General features: G+C 40.2%; 2 protein-coding genes and 1 long non-coding RNA gene across 3 annotated transcripts; 2 read left to right on the forward strand and 1 right to left on the reverse strand.

The window, feature by feature from the left end:
• Positions 1-1,611: 1,611 nt before the first annotated feature.
• Positions 1,612-4,437, forward strand: LOC113013764 (uncharacterized). Its single transcript, XM_026154909.2, has 2 exons — positions 1,612-2,018; positions 3,277-4,437. The coding sequence occupies exons 1-2, from the start codon at positions 1,682-1,684 to the stop codon at positions 3,798-3,800; spliced, it is 861 nt and encodes a 286-aa protein (XP_026010694.1). The 5' UTR covers positions 1,612-1,681; the 3' UTR covers positions 3,801-4,437.
• A 5,130-nt stretch (positions 4,438-9,567) lies between these two features.
• On the reverse strand, positions 9,568-13,579 carry LOC145423256 (uncharacterized). Its single transcript, XR_013904344.1, has 2 exons — positions 13,280-13,579; positions 9,568-10,858 (listed from the first exon to the last, which is right to left on the reverse strand). It is a non-coding gene; the product is annotated as an uncharacterized LOC145423256 (long non-coding RNA).
• A 64-nt stretch (positions 13,580-13,643) lies between these two features.
• hoxc1a (homeobox C1a) lies at positions 13,644-19,193 on the forward strand. Its single transcript, XM_026155166.2, has 2 exons — positions 13,644-14,160; positions 17,738-19,193. The coding sequence occupies exons 1-2, from the start codon at positions 13,644-13,646 to the stop codon at positions 18,106-18,108; spliced, it is 888 nt and encodes a 295-aa protein (XP_026010951.2). The 3' UTR covers positions 18,109-19,193.
• The last annotated feature ends 2,090 nt before the right edge of the window (positions 19,194-21,283 follow it).

A 21,283-nucleotide genomic window follows, 5' to 3' on the forward strand; every position in this document is an offset into this window, starting at 1 on the left:
CTTTGTACTGAAACACCAGAAGGAGCTTACATCCAAAACATGGTTCAGCTAAGATTAATACTGGCTTGGAATATTCAGTATAGTCTCCCAAACCTTCTCATTTAGAACATGTTTTAGGGAGCACTATTTATAATTTTGTGATAGATTCATTATTCTCGTTATGTGGCCGTTTTGCATAAAATTGCGCATTGCTGGAATTAAACAAACACGTTTTATGAGTTCTTTTTCCCTACAGTATAACTCAGTTAGGCCACAATTGATGTAGCTTTTATACCAAATAACTTCTCCTAGAAAAAAATATTTATTATGGGTTTTAAAATGAAGTTGAAAAATTCATATTTTATTTAGGTGTTTTACGCCTTCATAGCTAAGTCCCAGTTGTCTTGGATGTTTGACACTGTGGCTGCAAATAGGCGCGCAAGAGCCTTTAACTGAGCATCTCATGTTTGGGTTCACGCCTTCGTGCAGAAGGAGGAATTTAATTCCTCCAAAAGATGTCCATAGTGTTTGAGTGTTGCCTCCTGGAGCCACCGTCAGTGGACTCGGTGCTGTACAGTGATGCCTGATTAATGCAAATGCGTTGAATTGTCCTGTAGGAAAAAAAAACATCTTTGACGATTGCCTCCTTTGTCTTTGTGTGGCAATGACTGTCATGTCTTTGTTTGACCACTCCCAGTGAATCCCATTAAGCCAAAGCTACACTGTTATAAACACACGCTCTGTGTGTTTATAAAACCCGCCGATTTATAATAGGTATTTAAATGCGTTTCAGACTAAGTTATCCAAAATAAGCGTAATGATTTCGTTTTACAGACTTGAAACAGATTTACTCCAGTTAGTGCCCCTAGTAGAATGAAAATACGCGAATAAGCACCATTATTTATAATAGCGTTTGACTGGGGAAAAAACAAACAAACAAACAAGCAAACAAGGAGCGCAATTTCTTTTTTAATAATTTTACACCTAGAAAAGCTTCAGCAGAATAATGAGCTGTGATCTATAACCAGTTATTAACCATCTCTTATTCCACCTCACAGACGCGTATTGTAGCGCAGAGGAAAAAAATCCTCGCATCGTATTTGTTCAAACCTACCACCAAAAAGTTCAGGATGTGTGGCTGCGAGCGGCGGTTCCTTCAAAAATAAAACGAGAAAATGAGTCCTGTCAAAAGAGTAACAATATTACAAGAAATCTGCGCCCAGTTTCTAATGAAATGCTCCTCACCGCGCGTGTAAGCTTTGTCTGTCTCCCCCCCTTTCTCCTAATGTTTGTTTCTCCGTTTAAACACATCTCCCTCTTTCTCTTACACTGATTACACAGTCGTTTGGCGTCTTTTCATATTCCATTATATATATTTTTAATATCCTAGGTAAAGAAATGCAGGCTGCTCATAGAAATGTCTGAAGAAATATGGCAGAAGCTTCCTCTGGGTTCCAAGTTGCCGGCGGATTACTTTCCAACTCCAAAGCTCCGTCATTGGAGGACTGCCACACGTGACCACGGCGCCCTTCTGGTAAATATTATTCAATTGTTCCAAATGGTTACTCAAAGTGCACTTTCCCGCGTGCCTTTTTACATTCAGGTTAATTGTGATCGAATATTAGATAGACACACGTCCTCGCCTTTTACTGCTGTTGAGGGACTCCTGGTTTTATTTGAAACAGTTTGATGAGCTGGGTCCATGGACCCCCAACAGTTTGCCCTCCCACTGCAGCTGCATGGCAACAGTTTTGCTATGAGCTCTGGACAGGTGCCAAAATTAAGCGCGGGATACAATGAAGGAGGAGGAGGAGGCCAAGAAGCAGAACTTAATCAGCAAAACATGACCTCCTCTTCTCGTGTCAGTTCCAGGTTGAACCCAGATGAACAATCTGAGTGCCCACTGGAGCCCGTGGTTCACTGCCATGGCAAGGGCAAGCTGGACATCAAGAGCAGGAGCTGCAGTCTACTCACCATCTGCCGCTCAGAAGTAATTTTTCCCTGGATGAATCCACGGACCACTGGCTCTGAACAGTCTGGTAACTGGTTTTGTTCATTATCTGTGCCTTTTTAAAGCTGACACTGAGTGTTCAAAATATTTGTGACACAAGAAGCTTCATTAGGCTCTTTACAAACACGTTTTTCCCTCTTTTTAAATGTTTCTTTTTTTCGACTGATATGTAACTCAAACACTCACTGTCTTTGTTACCTTTCTTTGGAAGCAGAACAGCTACAGCAAAGTAACTTTTCAAGAGTGGTCAAAGTCATCTGCTTGATCACACTTAAGAGAACTTTGTTCTAATGTGAGCGCTCTTTCTGCTTTGTCAATGAATGAGTGCTGGTGTTACTGAACAGTTAACCAAATGCCACTGTCATGCTCACAGCATACGGGGCTGTTTTTCCAGTCCTGCAGGCAAAGTGATGTTCCAAACAGACAAGCTGCAGCACAAATGCTGCACAAACACTTCTTTTAATCCACAAAAAAAAAAAAAGAAAAAATCAGCACTCTGCGATCTGTCATCTCTTGACACGGTCTCAAAATGGATTGTATCAGTTCATTAATTCTATCACATCACGACTATAGAGGCGAGTGTGTTTATTTTGAGAGCAAAATCTCCATATATTTAAAAAAAAAAAGAGAGAGAGAAAAACTTTTTGATTTTTTTTAATTTAATGTTGTAATCATGCTGGGTTTTTTTCTTTCTTTTTAAATCTTTGAAATAGTTAAACTTTGCTGTGTCGACATGCTGACATATAACAAGGAAGCAGTCCTCCAGTGCGGCAGATTATTGTTATATAGTTTTCACTATAGGTCTTATTAAGTATCCATTAACCCTGGCTTTGTTACATTATTATCAACAGAGCCTGGTGCTGCTCATATACATGTCAAATTGAATCCCTAATGGTGGTTATTTTCAGTGGTGGTCCCAAGGTACCTTTTAAGTGACTGAGATGAGGATTTGACAGGTCTGCTTCCGTGTGTAGCTCTGATTAATGTGTTCTGTCAGGCAGCCGTAGTGGCGTCAGATGTTTCCCCCAGACTGCTTCTTCGGGAGGTAACTTTCCCTGAACACATGACACAGTAGACAGCCAGTCTTGTATAGCGTCTCAACCGTGACTGAATGTGCAGGAAGAGCTGAGGGCTCTTACTTGGTCACAGGTTGATTGTCTGAGGATTAACACAGGCCTCCCTGGCACTTGAAGTCTTCCATGTGCAGGTTATACATTTCAGGATAGAACTGTTAGATGTTTTCCTTTTAACACCCTCTCTTCTTTATGTGCTTCCTCCATCATCAGTCAGCAGTGGCATGGCAGCTGGTCTATCAGGTAGAGGAAGGCAAAGTGTGAAGAGGGAGAGGACAGCCTTTACCAACAACCAGCTGCTGGAGCTGGAGAAGGAGTTCCACTTCAGCCCTTACCTGTGTCGTCCTAGGAGGCTGGAGATGGCTGCTGGGCTCCAGCTCACTGATCGTCAGGTTAAGATCTGGTTTCAAAACCGCAGGATGAGGTACAAGAAGGAGCAGAAGTATGGAAAGATGACAAGTTTATCTCAGTTGGCCACCTGCAACCTGTCCCCCAGCTCAACCTCCTTTGCAGACCACCTGAATTTTCCAGATGCAAACATTGTTAGAACTTCCTCCTCCTCAGACTTGCACGCCTCTCTATTTGGCTCTTTCAGCAACAGCAATAGCGGTCAGTATATTCAGCCATCAGACCTGGCCCATTTGAACTGCATACTTCCATCTGTTGCAAATGGTCCATCGGCCTCCTTTACGGGCATAGATAGTCATCACCATGCTGGCATTTCAAAGTGGCCCTAGGGCCCCATAATGGCCAACTCCTCCTGTGCTCATCAAAATCTCAATATGATACATCTACTTTCACTTACTTATGAAAGACTGGAGGATGAGTCTGATCAGCAGGGTTGAAGTTCCCTCAACACACCCTTTCAGCATTCATGGAACATTTTAATTAAACCATATGAACACATCTTAATTAAAGGAAACCTACAGCGATATCTTTTGTGTTTCTCAAACACAGTGACTGAAGACTGCAGGGCCTCAAACTTGCTGTGCTTTTTGTACATACACACAGCATGCACAAGACATGAAGTAATAATTACATGTTTTTGTTCTGTAATCTTACGCGTGTATTGCGCATGGTTAATGCATGCATGATGTAGACTTTTGAGTGAGTTTTCCATTGCCTTCCTGTTGTCAGACAATTGCTAAGTGGTTGTCATTTTCTAAGTGTTACATTAGGATTTTTGTTTTCATCTAAATAGCAGGTTGTGTGAAATATTAGTAAGTGTTAAATGGGCAAATTAATGTTCGTTTTGAATGATGTTATATTTTTGTTAAAACTATTAAATGATACGGCAAGTCTTTGATACTTCTATTGATTAATTGAGATGTCACCTACTGTACAGGCTTAATAAATGAATGTGGGAAAACTGTAGCTCTTGTGCAATGTTTACCCTATTCATCGCTGATTAGACTTACATTTTTTTTTCTCCAGCAGTATTTTTATGATTAAAGATTCCTGGATTAGATCCCAAATGTAATCAAATTAAGGCGTGCTTTAGATTCACTGAAAACTCCGTAGTATTGTGCATTCATGTTGCACAGTCCCGCCACATAAGCCTCTCCCTCACTTCTGCCTATGAGTTCCCCACCATTAATCACTGAGACAAGGCAGTCTTTCCAGTACTCCAACCACAAGCTCTGAACCCATTGGGCACCATGACAAGATCTCTTGCCTCCTCCTTCCCAGCCTTTGCCTTTTCAATAGCCAAATTGTAGTGCTGCAAGTTGGGGCTGGCCTCCCACTCAGGGGGCATGTTAGTTGTGTAGCGTAGAAGCCCTTCCAACATCCTATAGGGCTGCACCAGAGACCAGTGGCATTCAGTCACTTATGACAACATATTATCTTAAAGAACAATGAGAAGACTTCTTTTTTAAATGGCGTTGACTGTGTCACTGTGACATTTGGATTCTGAAATGTAAACAGAGTCATGGAAGGGTTATTTTTAATCATCTATTTTTGATTTTAAAATTGGGGGGGAGGGCGTTATGCACGCATTTGATAGAAGTGGGTCACATGTTCTCCTGAATCTCCAGAGTTTATCAGATAGATTGCAACTTCCAAAGGAGCAATTCCTGTCTTATTCTTGATAACGTGAGGCCTGGTGTCGATACTGCGCACGAGTTATAAGCATGCTATGTGAGTTGTGTTGCTGTAAATGAGCTATCACAGATGACCACTGACAGCTATGAAATGGGGGGGTAACAAGGAAGTTGATCCCCTAGTTGTTCTGGATGGAATGCCTTCCTGCTCCTAATTCATCGCTTCATCAGCTGGCATTTGGTAAATATTTGACACCATTTGCAGCACGCCTCAGTAGGTGTCAGGGGAGTTATATAGCACCTATAAGTCTATGAACATTTCGATCTAAATAAAGCCACGTCCACACCACATCTGTAGAGAAGAGGTGGTGACAGCTGGGTAATTTAGGAGAAATATAATAAAGGGCAAAAGAGAGAAAGACACATGGCAAGAAAAGTTCTCCTCGAAAAAATATGTTCATTTACAAAGAGGCAGGAAGAGGGGAGGGGAGTGTAAGGAAGAAGAAGCAGACAGCGCTGGATTCCTGAAATTCTTCCATATGCTGGGTGATTTATGATTTTAACAGTGCTGAGGTTCAATGGGACTTTTACCTCTGGTTCCTCTACATGATCTTTTTCCAGCCACTGAAAGCTGGAGGATCCACACACTGAAGTGCAGTAATTCTGTGGATGAGGTCAAGGAGGAGGGGGGGTCCCCAAGGGTCAAAGAAAGCCTCCCCCAAGGGCCCCAGTGCAAGGGCGAACAGACTGCTTCCATTTCAACATTAAGTTAGCCAGTTGTTCACACGCTGGGTCACTCCTAGTTAGCAGCATAAAGTCATTATTTCCTTTTCACTCACTTGACTTCTTTGCCCCGTTTGATCAGATGTGTTTTTAGGGGGCGAGGATCAGGAAAGCCAAAAAATCCTTACATGTTTTTCTAGATTCTGGGCTTTGCCTTAAGTAGATCTTTGAAGTGACAAATGATCCCAGCCGTGGTACCGTGAAACCAGCTTTGGTTACGGTCCATCATTAATTTCAAAATTTTGCATTATGTCCTTTACAGTGACTGATGTGCAACTGTCCAATTTGCAGCTGTTGTGTAACTGATTTGGGGTTTAGATTTGAAAAATGCTCCCTGCATCCAGACTTTTCTTAAGCTGCAGTGAAAACAAAACTGCTCTAAGTTTAACAAAGATGTGCTGCTTTAAGTATCTTTCACTATAATCAACAAATGCCAGCTGCTTCTTATTTTACCATCCCATAAGCTGCTGCTGTCTATTGGAGAAGTGATAATTCCATTCATTATATGGGGCTCTATCAAAGCAAATAAATGATGATGATAATAATTAATGCTTATGAGTCAACCCTTTCGTTTATTAGTATATATTTCCATAAACAGTTTATTTTCTGATTGGCCTGCAGCCTAAGAGAGATTCCTAAAGCCTGAAAGTAACTAAAAATCCTCTAAGCTCCATTTAGGAGGTTTTCCCCTCAGTTTATTCTTCATTTGCTAATTTGTTTTCCCATCCTTGGCCACGATCCATGCATGCGGTTATTTACATCAGTAATTAATGCCAATGACTAACCTGCTTTAAAATTTCATAAGCTGGGCTTGGTGTCCACCGAAAAGCACGATGTCTTTTCAGTACAATGACCTCCATTTATTTAGCACTGATTTATTTATGAGGTTTTTGCTTTGGCAAACAATGCTTTATCAGAGAACACAAAGAAAGGTAACCTCCTCATTATATAGCGATTAAAAAAACATCTCCAGGGGTAGTAACAATGGACATTATTTACATTTAAAAGTCATTAAACAAAAATGTTCAAATCCCCTTTTGAAATTATCACACAGTATCTTAGGAAAATATTTCTGTAGGCACAGTTTCTAAGTAGGCATATACCCTCAATATGTACTGAATTTATGGCCTTATTCAATCACCGATGAGTTCAGATCATAAGGCGAGCTCGAGCAAGGAATAAAGAATGAAAAAAGAAAAGAAAACAACAACACAAGTATGTGTGCCTCTTAAACAACATGAATACATGTGCCAAAGTCCTGTTCTTGATGCTGTTTATTCTGACAGAAAACTTTACAATATAAACATGAAACCAAGTTTGTGCAAAAGCGTGTATGCATCGATGTCCATCCTGCAGAAATAAAATTCATGTTAAAACACTTTTCATTGGACAACAAAACAACGCCTTTGGAATTTGTGTGAATTTGCTTTTGCTCCTTACATAAATGAGTTCAGATGGATGGCTGTACTATTTAAAGACATGAAATATCACCAAAAGGCTTATTTTTGTCATTTATGTCTTTCGTAGATTTCGGTGTCGATAATGTGGAAGTGTGTTATAACTGACACATATTTAACAACATATAAAAGACTCAAGAATAACAGTTAAGTGTAAGAAAATGCCACTCAGCAACAAAGATGTTATTGGAAAGGTTTTGGTGAAAAAAGCAGAGACGTAAAAACTGCTGCATGCAGGAGAAAAGCCAACAGAGGCCTAGAAGTCATTTCCGCTTTGGTGGGGATATGTTCTACAGACTGGTTTCTGTGAATTACTGCTTCATTAAATAAAATCTTTAAAATTTCTGGCACGCATTGCATGTTCTCCTAGTTTTCTCACAGCCTTATGGTCAGACTCTAATATCTACTTTTATAAAATAATTTGTATAAGCATAATGGTAGGGTTTATGACCAAACTGGGAAATCTTCCTTTTAATTTTTAAAGTAAATCAGTAAAATAAAAACTTGTGAATGTCACAAACACAACTTTGCTCAGTTCTGGTGTATAACGTGGAACTTTTATGATTGGCCTTTAGGAGGTTTTGTTCTTTTTATGACCCGCTAACCTTCTTAGCTTTCTCCCTCCACAGTAGTAAGTGCTGCCCACCAGTCTCTCCAGGTGCTTGTTGCTCAAGATGATTGTTAAGTATCAATTTCCTGTGTCACCTTTATGGGTTTTATTTATTTGTCTGCTCCTTCTTGTGGAACAGTGCCTGAGCATCACTCAGGTAGATGGATTATAACTCAACTGCTACGACTCATCAATCTTGGAAATTTGACTTCCTGAATCTCATACAACTGTTACTGTCATATTATGGCACAGCATTATCAAGATCAATGGCATTTTAAATGCTTCCCAGTTAAGGATGATCGGTGACAATAAAAAGGTAAGTTGGTGATGAAACTGTCTCTGCTGTGGTGAGCTGCACTCAGCGCAGTGAGGGAGTCACCTACTGCAGCCCCAGACGAGATCTGCCTAACTGAATGAACTTGTAATCACAACAGTCACCCTGCTAAATGTCACATGTTGACCATTATTGATCATCCAAGACGTATTCAATACCCAATGACTTCATCAGGGTCTAATCAATTGACTTTTTTTTTTTTGTTCACACATAAAAAAGCATTTTAATATTCACAGCATAAAAGGATTTGCAGTGTTATCAGAATAGTGATATCAGGCTGCTGGAAATGTGAACTGTATGTAAGCTTCAAATCCCACTGCTTTGTGTCTAGTCTCCCCTGGAGACAGGTGACCATCTGTAACAGCACAAGAAAATAAACATAATTGATTTTCCTTAATACTTTATAGTGTTACCTATCAGCCTGCACACACAGTTTGCAAACTGACGTAATGTTTTAGACCTTTGACACACACAGAAAGGAGTTTCAGATTGGAGAGACTCGGCTCGGATTCTCAGATATCAGCTACATCTGTAGGTGGTGTCCACAGTGGGATTTTATGCTGCTATATCCCAATTACATAATGCCTAATACGGACATACACAAGTTAAGGTAAAGTTCATTTTTAGGTTGTTCAGCTGAAGTACCTGGATAGCAACAGATATTCCAGACGTTTTACAGCTCCATTTCACTGGGCTCTCATTAGCAAATACATTAAAATAGTGTAATAACACAGTCCTGTAAACAGTAAAATATTATTAACTGCAGCACAAACAGCAGGTTTCTAAAACAGTTTGAGCCAAAGGTTTTTTCAGCTTCATTTATCTTGTATTATTTCAACTGGGTTTCACTTGGAATACCTAATAAAGTGGCTTTCAGGTGTCCCAATTTAATGGCTATTTCCTGACTTGTGATAAGGAAAATTGAGTAGACATGTAGCTTGTTTAGTTTTGCAAACATATTATTTTTACGTCAGCACTGTGGGACAATGAAACCATCAGAAAGTAATTTTAATGAAACATTCGATACTTCAAAAAGACAGACATTCATTTTCACTGCAGTATTAATTTTGCAGTGTAATAATGTTGCTGATGTAATTTTCATAACAGAACTTTAAATTAAACTTTTCACATATTTCATGGTTACTGTTAAGGAAATTTGTTTAACATGATCCATGAAAATCCAAAACTGGAGCCACGAAAATATGATTTAGGTCTGAATACCTAAATCTTCTTAAATGCACGAATAAGCTGACAGACTGGCAGACATGGCGACACAAATTGTTTTCACTACTTTAAAACTACTTAATAAGACACAAAAGACATATAACGAATATATGAATATTCTAAAAACCCAGCATTCTTTCAAAGCTTTACGTTTTTTCCATTGCTGACATTTTCCTACTTAAGACTAAAAGAATAATCTATCTTTAACTTAAACAGAGGATTAGTGTTTTATTAATATGGCATCGCTGTTCTATCAACATTTTGCTATTAACCATGCTTAGCATGCACAGTAGACTACTGATTTGTGCTGTGAACAAGCAGGGGATGTTTAAGTAAAAAATAAATAAATAAATAAAAGCAACTCCTCTTTCCCTGCAGCTAAAACAATGCTGTATGAGGGAGAATATTACAGAGTGTGCTGCAATGATGAACATTTCCTCCTGTTTCATGTTTAACCCTGCTCATTTCCCACAGTAAGAACTCCGGAAACACACAAGTGTGCACAGCAGCTTGGGGGGAAGATGACTGATGGCTTGTTGTCATGATGTTTGGGATTCTGCCGACTCGAAGCCTCCTGGCTCACTGAAGCTGTGAAGCGCTGCAGCACATACTACAGGCTATAGTTGAAAAGTCCTGGTATTAGTAAGGTATTGCTTCATTGTCACACTGTTGAGCCTGTGCAGAATGCAGTTATCTGTAATGTCCCTGGCCATTTGCAAAGTAGTTGCACTGGATTTATGATTATGGCTCATGTGCCGAGACAGATTTCTGCTATTCAACAATGAAGCAAGAACAATTATTAGAATTTCACACTGAGCGGATGGGTTATTTTGTTTTCAGCTGGTATTCCCTGGATTGTGTGTGTGGTCTGGGTATACGCTAAGATAAACCTTACTTCTGACCTAAGGATTTTTCAAAATTGTCAATATTTGGGGGGGGAAAAGCCGACAGGCACCATCAATCACTCAGATAGCCATCTTTCAACTGGTCAGTGTGCCACGCTTTCTGTGTGTGCTTCTTCTTCAGTCCTTTCTCTGTACCTTGAATTATTTCTCTTTGTCCCTCTGCCATATTACAGCTCTATCGTGATGTCTGATGAACCTTCCCACCATGAACATGGCATAGATAGCTGCCATCTTCCCGTCTTGGAACTGCATTAACATTCTCAGCCTTGTGAGGTTCAAGAGCTGACACATAATGAGACTTGACAGTGTTGCAGGGCTACACAAGGGTCTGGTGTCAACTGCGGTTGCAGCATTATGTCAGCAGCAGCAGGATGAGAGTTCACTTCAAAACCAAGGAGGTAATCCGAGCACGGCCGCACTGATCCCAGGGCCTTGACTGCCTATTGACACACATCAGAACATGGACGCAAAACAAATTAACATCGGTCAATATTCTCCCCCCACCTCCTCCTGGCTCCTGACATAGCCACCTAAGTGTTGCCATGTTTACCTCACCTCCAGTCAAAACAATAGAGACTACGGGGATAATGATGGAAAGGAAGAAAATGTCTGCACTCAGGTTTAAGAGGGTATTTCAGGTGTTTATGGGCAGAATATTCCCATTCCTGGTATGTGTGTAAGACTGCAGAGTTTGGTTTGAGGGGGATTCAAATTCAGAATTGTATTTGCAGGATCCATTTCATTTAAACAGAGAGATTATACTCTTTCTAAATCTTGTGCAAAATTTGTGGTTAAGGGGACACAAGCTGTCCAGAGGAAGGAGTCTGAGCTAAACAAAATCATGCAACTTCTGTTCCACCGGGCAGTGATGTGGAACAACACCTCATATATGCTAATCAAGCATATGGCACTTCTAGGAATAAAACATGGGTTGTTGTTGTTGTTGTTGTTGTTGTTGTTCTATGAGATTAAAAAAAAGGTTACTTGATTTTGAATGCAATTTGAATGCATCCAAAGGCTGCAATAGTCTGTGGCTGCAGCAAAAAAAAGGGGAAGGAAAAAAATCATTTGCAAATGTAAAAACCGAGATTGCCCGCACCTGTTTTTTTCCCCTCTTCCTCTTCTTTTCCCCTCTCTGCAACCCTTTCCCGTCCCCCGCCTCCCTCTGCTGAAAGCCATTACAGAAATACAATTTCTAATACCTCCGCACAGGTCTTCGATCGACTGCAAACAAATTTATATTCAGGCGGTAAACAGAAAGCTGCAGAGATTTATTTAGAGTGTGGAGGAGAGAAACAAGCTAGCGCGTGAACCCTGAGTAACCTCCGAGCTGACATGAAGATGGATCAGTGCACCATGCAAATGCATGGAGAGAAGGGATATATTGCACTCAGTCATTCAGCACATCGCTGCCTGTAGAATCCCATTAACTCCCACAGCTGGGACCATATTTCTGTGTTGTAAGAATGCAGTTAGAAGTTGTTCATTACGCTGAATTATTTTGTAATTACTGCAGACTTAAAAGACATAGAAAATATAGTTAAAATAACGCGATAAGAACGGAGGCAGATATTTTATAGGTTAGGGTTTTAATTAAATGTTACCTGTTAGATAGCACATAATACTAATATTAATAATGTTAATGACAGTTATGCTGCTACTACTACCACTAGCGATGATAATAATAAAAAGGTAATATAACCGTGTAGTTACTATATTTAAGTAGTAATAAAATGCATATATAAAAATTTAATTTACTAATTAATAGGTTGGTTTTTTAACTAATTAAACTAAGAGTCCGTGGGAAACAAAAATACAGGTGTAAATAAGTTAAAATTATTAAATTTCTTTACACGTCTTCAACTTATTTGCAGGATCACAGCATTTTTTTTTTACAGAGATAAAAAATAAAACGATCACATGATCGTTGAAACTTAAAAATAACAAGCTAGCTATTTAATGTTTGTCATTCTTTTTTTCAACCCTCGCAAAATATTGGATATATCGAAGCTGTGAAAGCGAAAATAAATGTGGTTTTCAAATGAATATTAGACGTTAGCACTGGCGCATCAGGGCATTATCAGCTCTATTAATTCCCATGGTTTTAAATGTATGCGGCCAAGCTGAGTGTCACAGTGATGCGTGAATTTGAAAGTAGGTCACCAGAAATAAATGCATAAATAAATATTTAAATGAAAACAAAAAAACCCCAAACAGCTGCACTGTGGAGCTCCTTGATCTGTGAGCTGCTGTAGCTGTGCGCCTGTAGATCTGCTTTTGCACCAAATGCCTTTTAGGGCGGTGCAGACCCAGCAGCTTTTTGCGCTTCTTAATATCTAAATATATTTTCTGTCACTCTTTCAACTTTCAGCCATGTAACCCTGTTTACACATGCACGAAAATTGTCCCACAGCAGTTCATTTCCGGTTAAACACGAGAAAAGTACAGTCGTAAAAGCAGCTGCTAACCCAGCTGAGGAGCACGTCAAACTTGAGCTGGACACGTCCTCTCTCCCACTTACAGCTTCTTGATCTTCACGCGGAGCCATTTTTTGTATTTGTTCGAGACTAATTACAAATCTGCTGCCACTGAACTTCTAAATACCAGCTGTCACGACCTCTGAACCCGTCAAGTGTGTCTTTCACATGACCTAAGCCCTTTGCTAAAGAGGGCCCTGGGTTTTTCAAGAAGCCTTGAAAAATTTACATAATCCATTAACTACATCAGTGTAGACTTATATTATGCTAATTCGACTTTGGACAAAAAGTTTTTTTTATTGTTATCTTGAAAAATAACCAGTGAGGAAGAATATGACTTTGTCTAAATGGACAAAAACTGTGTTTTTTGGCGTCGTGTCCTACCTGTCTGAAGGTGAGAGGCCCACAGAGGTCCTCAGTGTGATGATGATTGACTTTCCTGCTGCTTTCTAAGGATGTTTGTAGTTTTGTTCTGTGGGCCTGCTTGTTGTGCTCGGACACCATTAAAAATGTTGACCTTAAGCGAGTCTCGCAACTTGCTTGCTCGGCTTAATCAGTTTTGTCCAGCCTGATGACAGAGATGTCCAGCTATTGGCCGAGAAGGGGAGGGCACGTCATCTCCATCAATCAGGGACTGCTGTTTCTCCTCTGAGGAATGTCCCCACGGTCGTCCAGCCGCCTGACCATGCATGAGAGGCCGGGCATGAAGTGCAAGCCCGTCCAATGATTATGCAGGGGAAAGGTGATAATGACTTCCTATCAAGAGTTAACGGCCGAAGGGGAGAATAGCCCTCTGTTAACGGGCTGCTGCCGAGCAAAAGAGGTTATAAACCAGGACCTGGGCAGAAGGTCTCATCCTGAACTCGGTGGTCGTGATGAGGAGGGGAAAGTGGAGGTGGAAGTTGCCTCGGGATTTTATTCTCCGCGTCTGACTTTGTGCACCTCTTCGGACAGCCCTCCTCCTCCAGGGTTTGAGGCTCTGGAGGGATTCTCGACACTGGCCTGCCCCCACTCGTCCCGTGTCCCCTGGCGGTGCAGGGTGCAGGGGCAGGGCTCTCCAGGACGTGGATACTGCGCGTCAAATAAAGAGAAGCCACAGCGCTTTGGGTCACTTACGGAGGAAATTCAAATTTACCCTCACAATATCCCCGAGATTCACATCACCGTGGGAAGCTCCACGAGCCCGGACTGTAAAGGAGCTGATACGGATGAAAGGAGTAAAACTTTTGAGTGGATGAGAGTAAAGAGGAGTCAGCACCGGGCGGGTAAGTTTTTTATGTGTGTGTGCAGGGACACTGAGCGAGAGAGGGAGGGGTGAAATGACCGCGAATTTAATTTGGGATAATTTGTAAATTTGTTTTGTTCGGTTTTTAGCTTTTAAATAACTTCCCTTTATAGTTGAGAAAGTTTGATCGAAGTTTTCTATTCGAGCAGGAAAAGAAAAAAAAAAGGAGGGGGGGCTGACGTGTGTGATGCGTCACAGTGAACGATTTCCTCCGTCACCAACAAACAAAAGATGAATTTCAAAGATAAATGCTCCCACCTTAAAAAGCAAATCAAAACGCTTCGAAGGCAGCTATAGCTGTTCCTACTCGACGCCACATTTGAATATGCTCATGAGGAGTCGGGTGCAATTTTCTTAACGGTTTCATGTTAATATGTCTGTTAGGTTATTTAACATTTTTTGCTCCACCTACTGTTGCAAGCCGGGTTTAGACTGTGCACAGAGGGAGAAGGTGAAGTACAGTGAGAAGCCTGTTTAGCCTCAGTGTATATTCAACCCAGAAAACAATCAATTATTTACCCTTGCCCTTACTAACCAGCAGACTTTGAATAATGCAACAGACCACTGCCTGTCGAGGCTCACAGGAAGTTGAGTAAAACTTACTCCTGTAAGCTGAAGTGCTCCCTGAGTATTGATTAGTTGTCTGTTTGTAATGAAAGCCCTTGTGTATTGATTTCAGTTTGCAGCACCTTTACATGTGTCCACCTTTTTAACATAATTGCTGTCACAGATCACCATTTCACTGACTGATGAGTTCTGGGCAGAGAGCCCACAGAAGAATACATATCCCAGACTTTAAAAAAATATATATCAGGAGCATACTAATGTGAAAAATGCCCATCAATCCTCAATTTTATGTGAGTTATAGTATCTTATGTAGATCCTTCATTTGATCAATAATGTCACTTGATTGACTGGCCACTGTACTTGGGCTGGGTTTCATAAATTTTACATGGAGGAAGATTTACAACAGCGGTGGTCCAGTATTGTTTTTTCTTTCTTTTCTTTTTAATAGTCTGTGTCTGCAGTAAGAATGCTGCTGACCCAAATATCCAGTGACCAAATCTGAAACAAACAAAAAAACTATTTGTGGTAGAAGGGCCCAGCTTGTCTTTTAAGGGACGCAACAAACAATCTGAACATAAAATGATGTCATAATCTTTCTGCTACCTTTGTATGCTCTCAAAAAAGGAGAGACATCACATTTGATTTTAATTTTGATCATTTTGTGACTCAACAAACATAAAATCTGTAGAACCCAACTGTTTGCTCAATATTCAGATTAGTCCACCGGACGGTCGCAGAATAAAAAACTGTGTGGCAATGGGTCAAGCTTAAACTAATGAAATAACAACTACATTTTAAAAAAATACAATAAAAAATCCTTGGTTACATTAGTGGCTTAGCTACTGATCTGCATTTGCAGATTCTTTTAAAGATGTCGCTGTGACAGAAACAGAAATGTGGCATAAACACAGCTGATTTATTATAAAAAATGAAATGGTGTAAGAAACAAACAAACCAACAAACAAATAGAAAAACCTACAGTTCATGTTCTTTAGACCGGATATATTGCCAAAGCGAGGAAGGTAGAAGGTGGCAGGCACACTGCTGATTGATCTCAAAGTCATTTTATCCATCAAACACATTAGAGACACACTCACATGATCCAAATCCATGTGCTTGGGAAAACCATTTGCTCACACCCACCCACGCAAAAAGACATTTCCTGCCAGTATTGTTTGTATCTCTGTAACCTCTTTCTGTTTCTCTCTGAAGGAGATCATCTGTAGGAGTAACTCATTAGGACTACTGTGTAACTTGTAAAAGAGTCATTAGTGAAAGTATGCTTTCCTCTGGAGGTTGTATTGGTTTTGCAACCCCCCCCCCCCCCCCCCCCCAAAAAAAAAAAAAAAAGTATTGCGTATTCTTCCATGTTGAAAGGCCTCCATAGACCTGCTGTAACCTGATCTCCTGGCTCAGTGTATATACTCCCAGTGCGTCATTCTTCAATTATGCTTTGACAGCACCTGAATTACTGTGGGCTGGATGCCCAGATGACTGAGGCAATGTGTATTGATCTATCCCTTTTCTTCTTCCCTCTCCTTGGCTTGGAAGGCCCTTCCATTCCCTTTGCTGGCTGGCTATTTTTAAGCATGCAAGTCATTCCTCAAATATTTAGTTTGATTCTTTTATGCCCTCTGGCCGGCATCAATTCTATTATCTTTGGAGCCATTAATCAGAATGTGCATGTGATTTGCACTCCACAAAGCTCAAGTTCTTAATTACGTACAGTTTCTCTGCATTGGTTCTTCATATTCACTGGCCTCAAATTCTCAGGCTTGGTCACCTTCGCATTCATTTTCTTAAAACACAGATGTTGACATTTATCCTATAACTGACCTTTCCATCTGCTATGCTTTTCCAAGTGGCTGGAGGCCTGTTAACCTTCCTCTCTATGAATTGTGGTGGGAGGCATTGCTCTACACCTGGCACACTGACTCCATTATGCAGAAGCAGCAGCCCATTTTCTCAGAGGCAAAGACACACTGACGACTACCCACAATGTCAGCAATGAAAAATCCAGATATAGCTGCACTTCCTGTCATTCATTGCACATAAGTAGCACAGATGATACTTTAATGTGTAACCCAGAAACCTCAGAGGACAAAAATGGAGACATTTGTCATTAATGCAGCGTTCGAAAGGATTTGTAAACTGTTAAACTGTCATTGACACAGAAAGACCCGAAGGCAAATAATTAATGATTCCGATGAATACAGTTAATGGACTGTAAATGCTACAAAGTTGTGTTGAATCGCCAAACATCTGACTGCTTTATATCAGAATATACGGCATATATTATTTTCTATACGGTTTTTAATGAACTCGCTGAATGTTTTGATGAACACGCTTTTAAAATATAATACTGCCCAGTAATACTGCAAAACATCCAAACTCACACTCAGAAGTTTCACTTTAAATCTGATTTCCAAGCTGTGAGCTTGTGGACTGCAATGTGCTGCACAGGTCTTTCTGTTGTTATGTCCCATGTAGATAGCACAACATTTCAAGCCTCTCTGCTTTACAGCAGTTCAGGATTTTGCACCCTGCCTATAGGCTTTTTGGTAAAGCTGATACCTCTGATGAAACATCTTCATTATACAGGGGACACTTTAAATCATTAGACTGGCACAGAGCCAATTCCTGTAAATGAGTTTTATATCATTTTATCCCCGGTGAATGCTTCAATACTGAACTACTCTTTAAGTAAAAAAATATAATAACGATTATTTATTTATTCTCCATTATCACTGAGATTGGACTGCATATCATTTATTCAGTAAACACTGAATTTATTTTTTTCTGGAAACAGAAAGTTATGACTTCACGTATAGCCGAACAAACTGAACCTTTCACGTTTTCAGCTTTGGGGTTCAGCTTAAATCGAGGATATGGGCGTGGATAATTTAATTCAGAAAGGTTTTGTGCTTCTTTTGTTAGTAGCCTCATTGATCTTGCTAAAGAAGGTTTTCATGTCCTCTCTCTCTCCCCAGTCAGGACGCGCATGACCTGTGGGTTCAGTATTGTTGACTCGGGCCTCGGTGTGGTGGAGGCTGGAAATCGCAGCATCTGCGCGGACGGCCATCCCACGATGAACGGAGCCCCGAGGATCAGTTACAGCACCAAGCAGCTGACCGAGCTGGAGAAGGAGTTTCACTTCAACAAGTACCTGACGCGGGCCAGGCGGGTGGAGGTCGCCGGCGCCCTGCAGCTTAGCGAGACCCAGGTGAAAGTTTGGTTTCAGAACAGACGCATGAAGGAGAAGAAATTACAGAGAGACGGGCTACTCTCCGACCCAAGGCCCGCGGCTCCGCACTCACACGCCGACACTTTGGACACCTGCCCCTTCCACGGACCGACCTAGCCAAAAAAAAAAAAAAAAAAAAATCAAAACAAACAAACAAACACCTGCCCCTGAACTCCTGAACTGCATCGTGCGTTACACGGCAAGTCTGCAAATGTTTTGATTGGCGTTTGCATCGTTTTCAATCAGGCTTCACCTTTATTTGCTTACAACGATGGATGCTTAACGCAAGAAGCGCAAAGGCAAGTTTCTTCATGCAAGAACGGGCCCAGACGATTTGTCATTCTCTCCGGCTTCAGACTGGTGCTCTGATTTGAATATTAAAATTCAACTCATCCCATTGCGCTCCTATCTACACAATGTAAACGAAGATACAAACTCATATTAATTGCCCATAGAAACTGTGGAAGTCCATTTGCGTATTTTCTTTTTGTGTTTTTTGTGTTTCTTTTTTTTGTTTTTGTTTTTTACTTTTTTTTTTGGACAATTTATTCGGCAAACTTGAACACATTTTAACTCGTGCTTCCCAGTTTCTATGTAAAATGTATTATTTCTATTTATTGAAGATCTATTTATGATTATTATTTATTCTGATATTTTTACAGCATTTATTCACATTATGCCATAGCTGCCGTCTCAGACAAATTAAAGTCCACAATTATGTGGAATTGTTTCTGTTTAAGCTGTTTGCTTCTGACGGCTCACATTTGAGGACAGGAGGAGATACACCTGTTGTAGGCAGAGCCCACGCGTTATGTTACCAAATATTTATCAAGCTAATTTAGCTTCGCTTTGAATCCTGCCTTCGTGTCGTGTGTTTTATCCACTCCCACTGTTTCCTTTATCCACGGAACGATTAAAATGCCATGATTGATGGAGAGATTTATTGACGGGCTCGTATTGGAGTATTGATCCGTGGTGATCCATCCATTTGAGGCACAAATATGTGAGCATTTGCATGCATGTGTAACTGCATGTTAATGGAATGTAGAAACGTCGCGATCGGGAGCTGTTGCGTCTTTTATTGCTTCTATATATGCATCAGAAAATGATAATTTAGCTGAAAGACTCATGCGGGAGAAGAGACAATAAAACGGTGCCTGTGCTGTTTTGCAGATCAACCAATAAACTGTGTGGCCCCAGCAGTTCGAGCAGCTAAATATTCCATCCAGATTCACATCTCATCTCATATAAAGTAAATGATGGTAAACACGGCCCTTAAACACTGTTATGTTTCCGGTATCACACTGCGTTTCTATCATGTTAATGTCTACTTTAATATCAAGATATGGGCCATCAGGCACATTAATTTTGTGTAAGGGAATATTTTTGTTTAGCTTTCAATTAGCGTGTTTGCACTGGATATGAAGGTTACTGGATCCAAAACGGATATTAATCATAACAAAGGAATTAAACTTGAGTGTTGGAGATTAGAAATAAAGTGCTAGGATTAAAAAAAAGATGAAGAAGAAGAGGAGGAGGAGGAGGAGGAAGAAATTGGGTCGGTTTCAAACCTCTGACGAGCGTTCTCGTTTGAATTTGTATTTGTATCATGTAAGTAAAATGCTACTGGTAATACTCATTTAAAGTAATACAATTGCGCCTTTGTAGGGCACAAGAGTAGACATGGAAGCTGCAAGGCCAAGCTAATATATGCAGTTACACCAGAGTTCACCTCTCACCTCCTGACCTTTGCCTTGCCTCGGAACAACGATGACCCGGTCAGCGGCTCTGAGAGAGCAAGATGCACCATTAATTTGGGTGACCTCGAAGTCTGAGCTTTTCTCTTCCTTTCTTTCGTTTTCTCTTCTTCTTTTTTTCAACAAGCAACTCCAAATGCTTTTGTTCTGGTGTGGGGTGTGTGTGTCCACACAACAATATTTCATCGAGCTGAATAGAAGGGCGAGTAGGCCATATGATAATTGTTCATATTATAATTCCATACCAGGCCAGATAATGGATTTTTTTCTCCTACACCTAGAGGTAACCTAATTTTTGCCCCGTCTCTTATTTTAATAAGCCAAAAAAATATGCTACTGGCTCAGTTTATAAACCGGATGAAAGAGTCTTTTCACCCAATAAGTTTTTGGATATAAACTACAGACCTATTTTTAATAGCAAAGTTGAAATATTAGAGTTACTTGAGCATGCTCAACAGTTAATATGATTCCATGTCAGAGCCAGCATAAACAATATTTGGAACAACTATTCATTAGAAGTTTGCAGTTTATATATTTTATGCATATTTGCTTGAAGAATTACAAAAAACCCCTACACACACCTATTTTTCTCCAACCCCCAAACAATATGTTTTTAATGTGCATCTCATTAGTGAAAGCCAGAAAAGAAAAGAAGTTTAAAGTTAAAGAAGAGGGGCCAACTTTACAAACATTTAAAAGTTTTCTTTTTCTTTTCTTTTCTCGGAATTGATATGAATGATTTTACATGCAAGCAGGGCCAAAATATGTTGAGCCCAATTTATCTAGAATTTGCATTTAAACAAAACACACACCATTAAGGCTGCCTTTCTCTAAACAAAATAGCACAAATTGGAATGTTTAACAAAACCATCAAATGTGTTTGTCTCGTTAATGCAAAGTGCGCGCACGTGAAGGTCACAGGGATAATGATGGGCACAGCGATGTTGGGATCATGTCAGTTTAAAGCCATCAACTATAAAAATGTCCACTGTTATTACAGCAATGTGTTGTTTATGTTGACCTTTTTAGAAACTCTTATCATCTTATCATGTAGTGACAGGGCTCCATGTAGCAGGTTGTAATGTGCACAGCAGACCCTTGCAGCACGTGTGCACTCTGACTTTTTTTTTAAAATCCAAACTTACTTAATCACATGTTCTTCTGCATAATAGATACACCTAAAACACACAGCGGGCTCAGTAATAAGGAGAGGGGAAAGAAAAGAGGGAAAAACCTAATGTAAATTAGAAAGAAGAGGTAAATGTAGAAAAAAGAGCTGATTTATTTTGTTTGAACCATCACCTTCATTTCATTGTGTGGCAGCTTCAGTGTTTGCGTCTCAATTGATGAAAGCAGAACTGCATTGTTTGTTCAGACCTGACATTTAGTTCGAAAGCATTTGAGCGTGACTGCTCTGATGAATTTGTACTCTCCTGTAATTCCTTCCTGAAGATGTACGGTTGGTTCGGAAGACTGACAGCTGTGCTGTGCTTAGACACACGTAAACACGTGGCAAGTGGGAAGAAAGTTAAAGC

Source organism: Astatotilapia calliptera, chromosome 20 (genome assembly GCF_964374335.1).
Source record: "Astatotilapia calliptera chromosome 20, fAstCal68.1, whole genome shotgun sequence".
NCBI classification, from domain to species: Eukaryota; Metazoa; Chordata; class Actinopteri; order Cichliformes; family Cichlidae; genus Astatotilapia; species Astatotilapia calliptera.

What these genes read in the sequence shown, in the direction of transcription:
- hoxc1a (XM_026155166.2), top strand. Translation starts at nt 13,644, where the DNA reads ATGACTTCCTATCAAGAGTTAACGGCCGAAGGGGAGAATAGCCCTCTG. An exon ending in GAGGAGTCAGCACCGGGCGG is followed by an intron (nt 14,161 to 17,737) that starts GTAAGTTTTTTA and finishes CTCTCTCCCCAG; the next exon opens with TCAGGACGCGCATGACCTGT.
- LOC113013764 (XM_026154909.2), top strand. Translation starts at nt 1,682, where the DNA reads ATGGACCCCCAACAGTTTGCCCTCCCACTGCAGCTGCATGGCAACAGT. An exon ending in CACTGGCTCTGAACAGTCTG is followed by an intron (nt 2,019 to 3,276) that starts GTAACTGGTTTT and finishes CTCCATCATCAG; the next exon opens with TCAGCAGTGGCATGGCAGCT.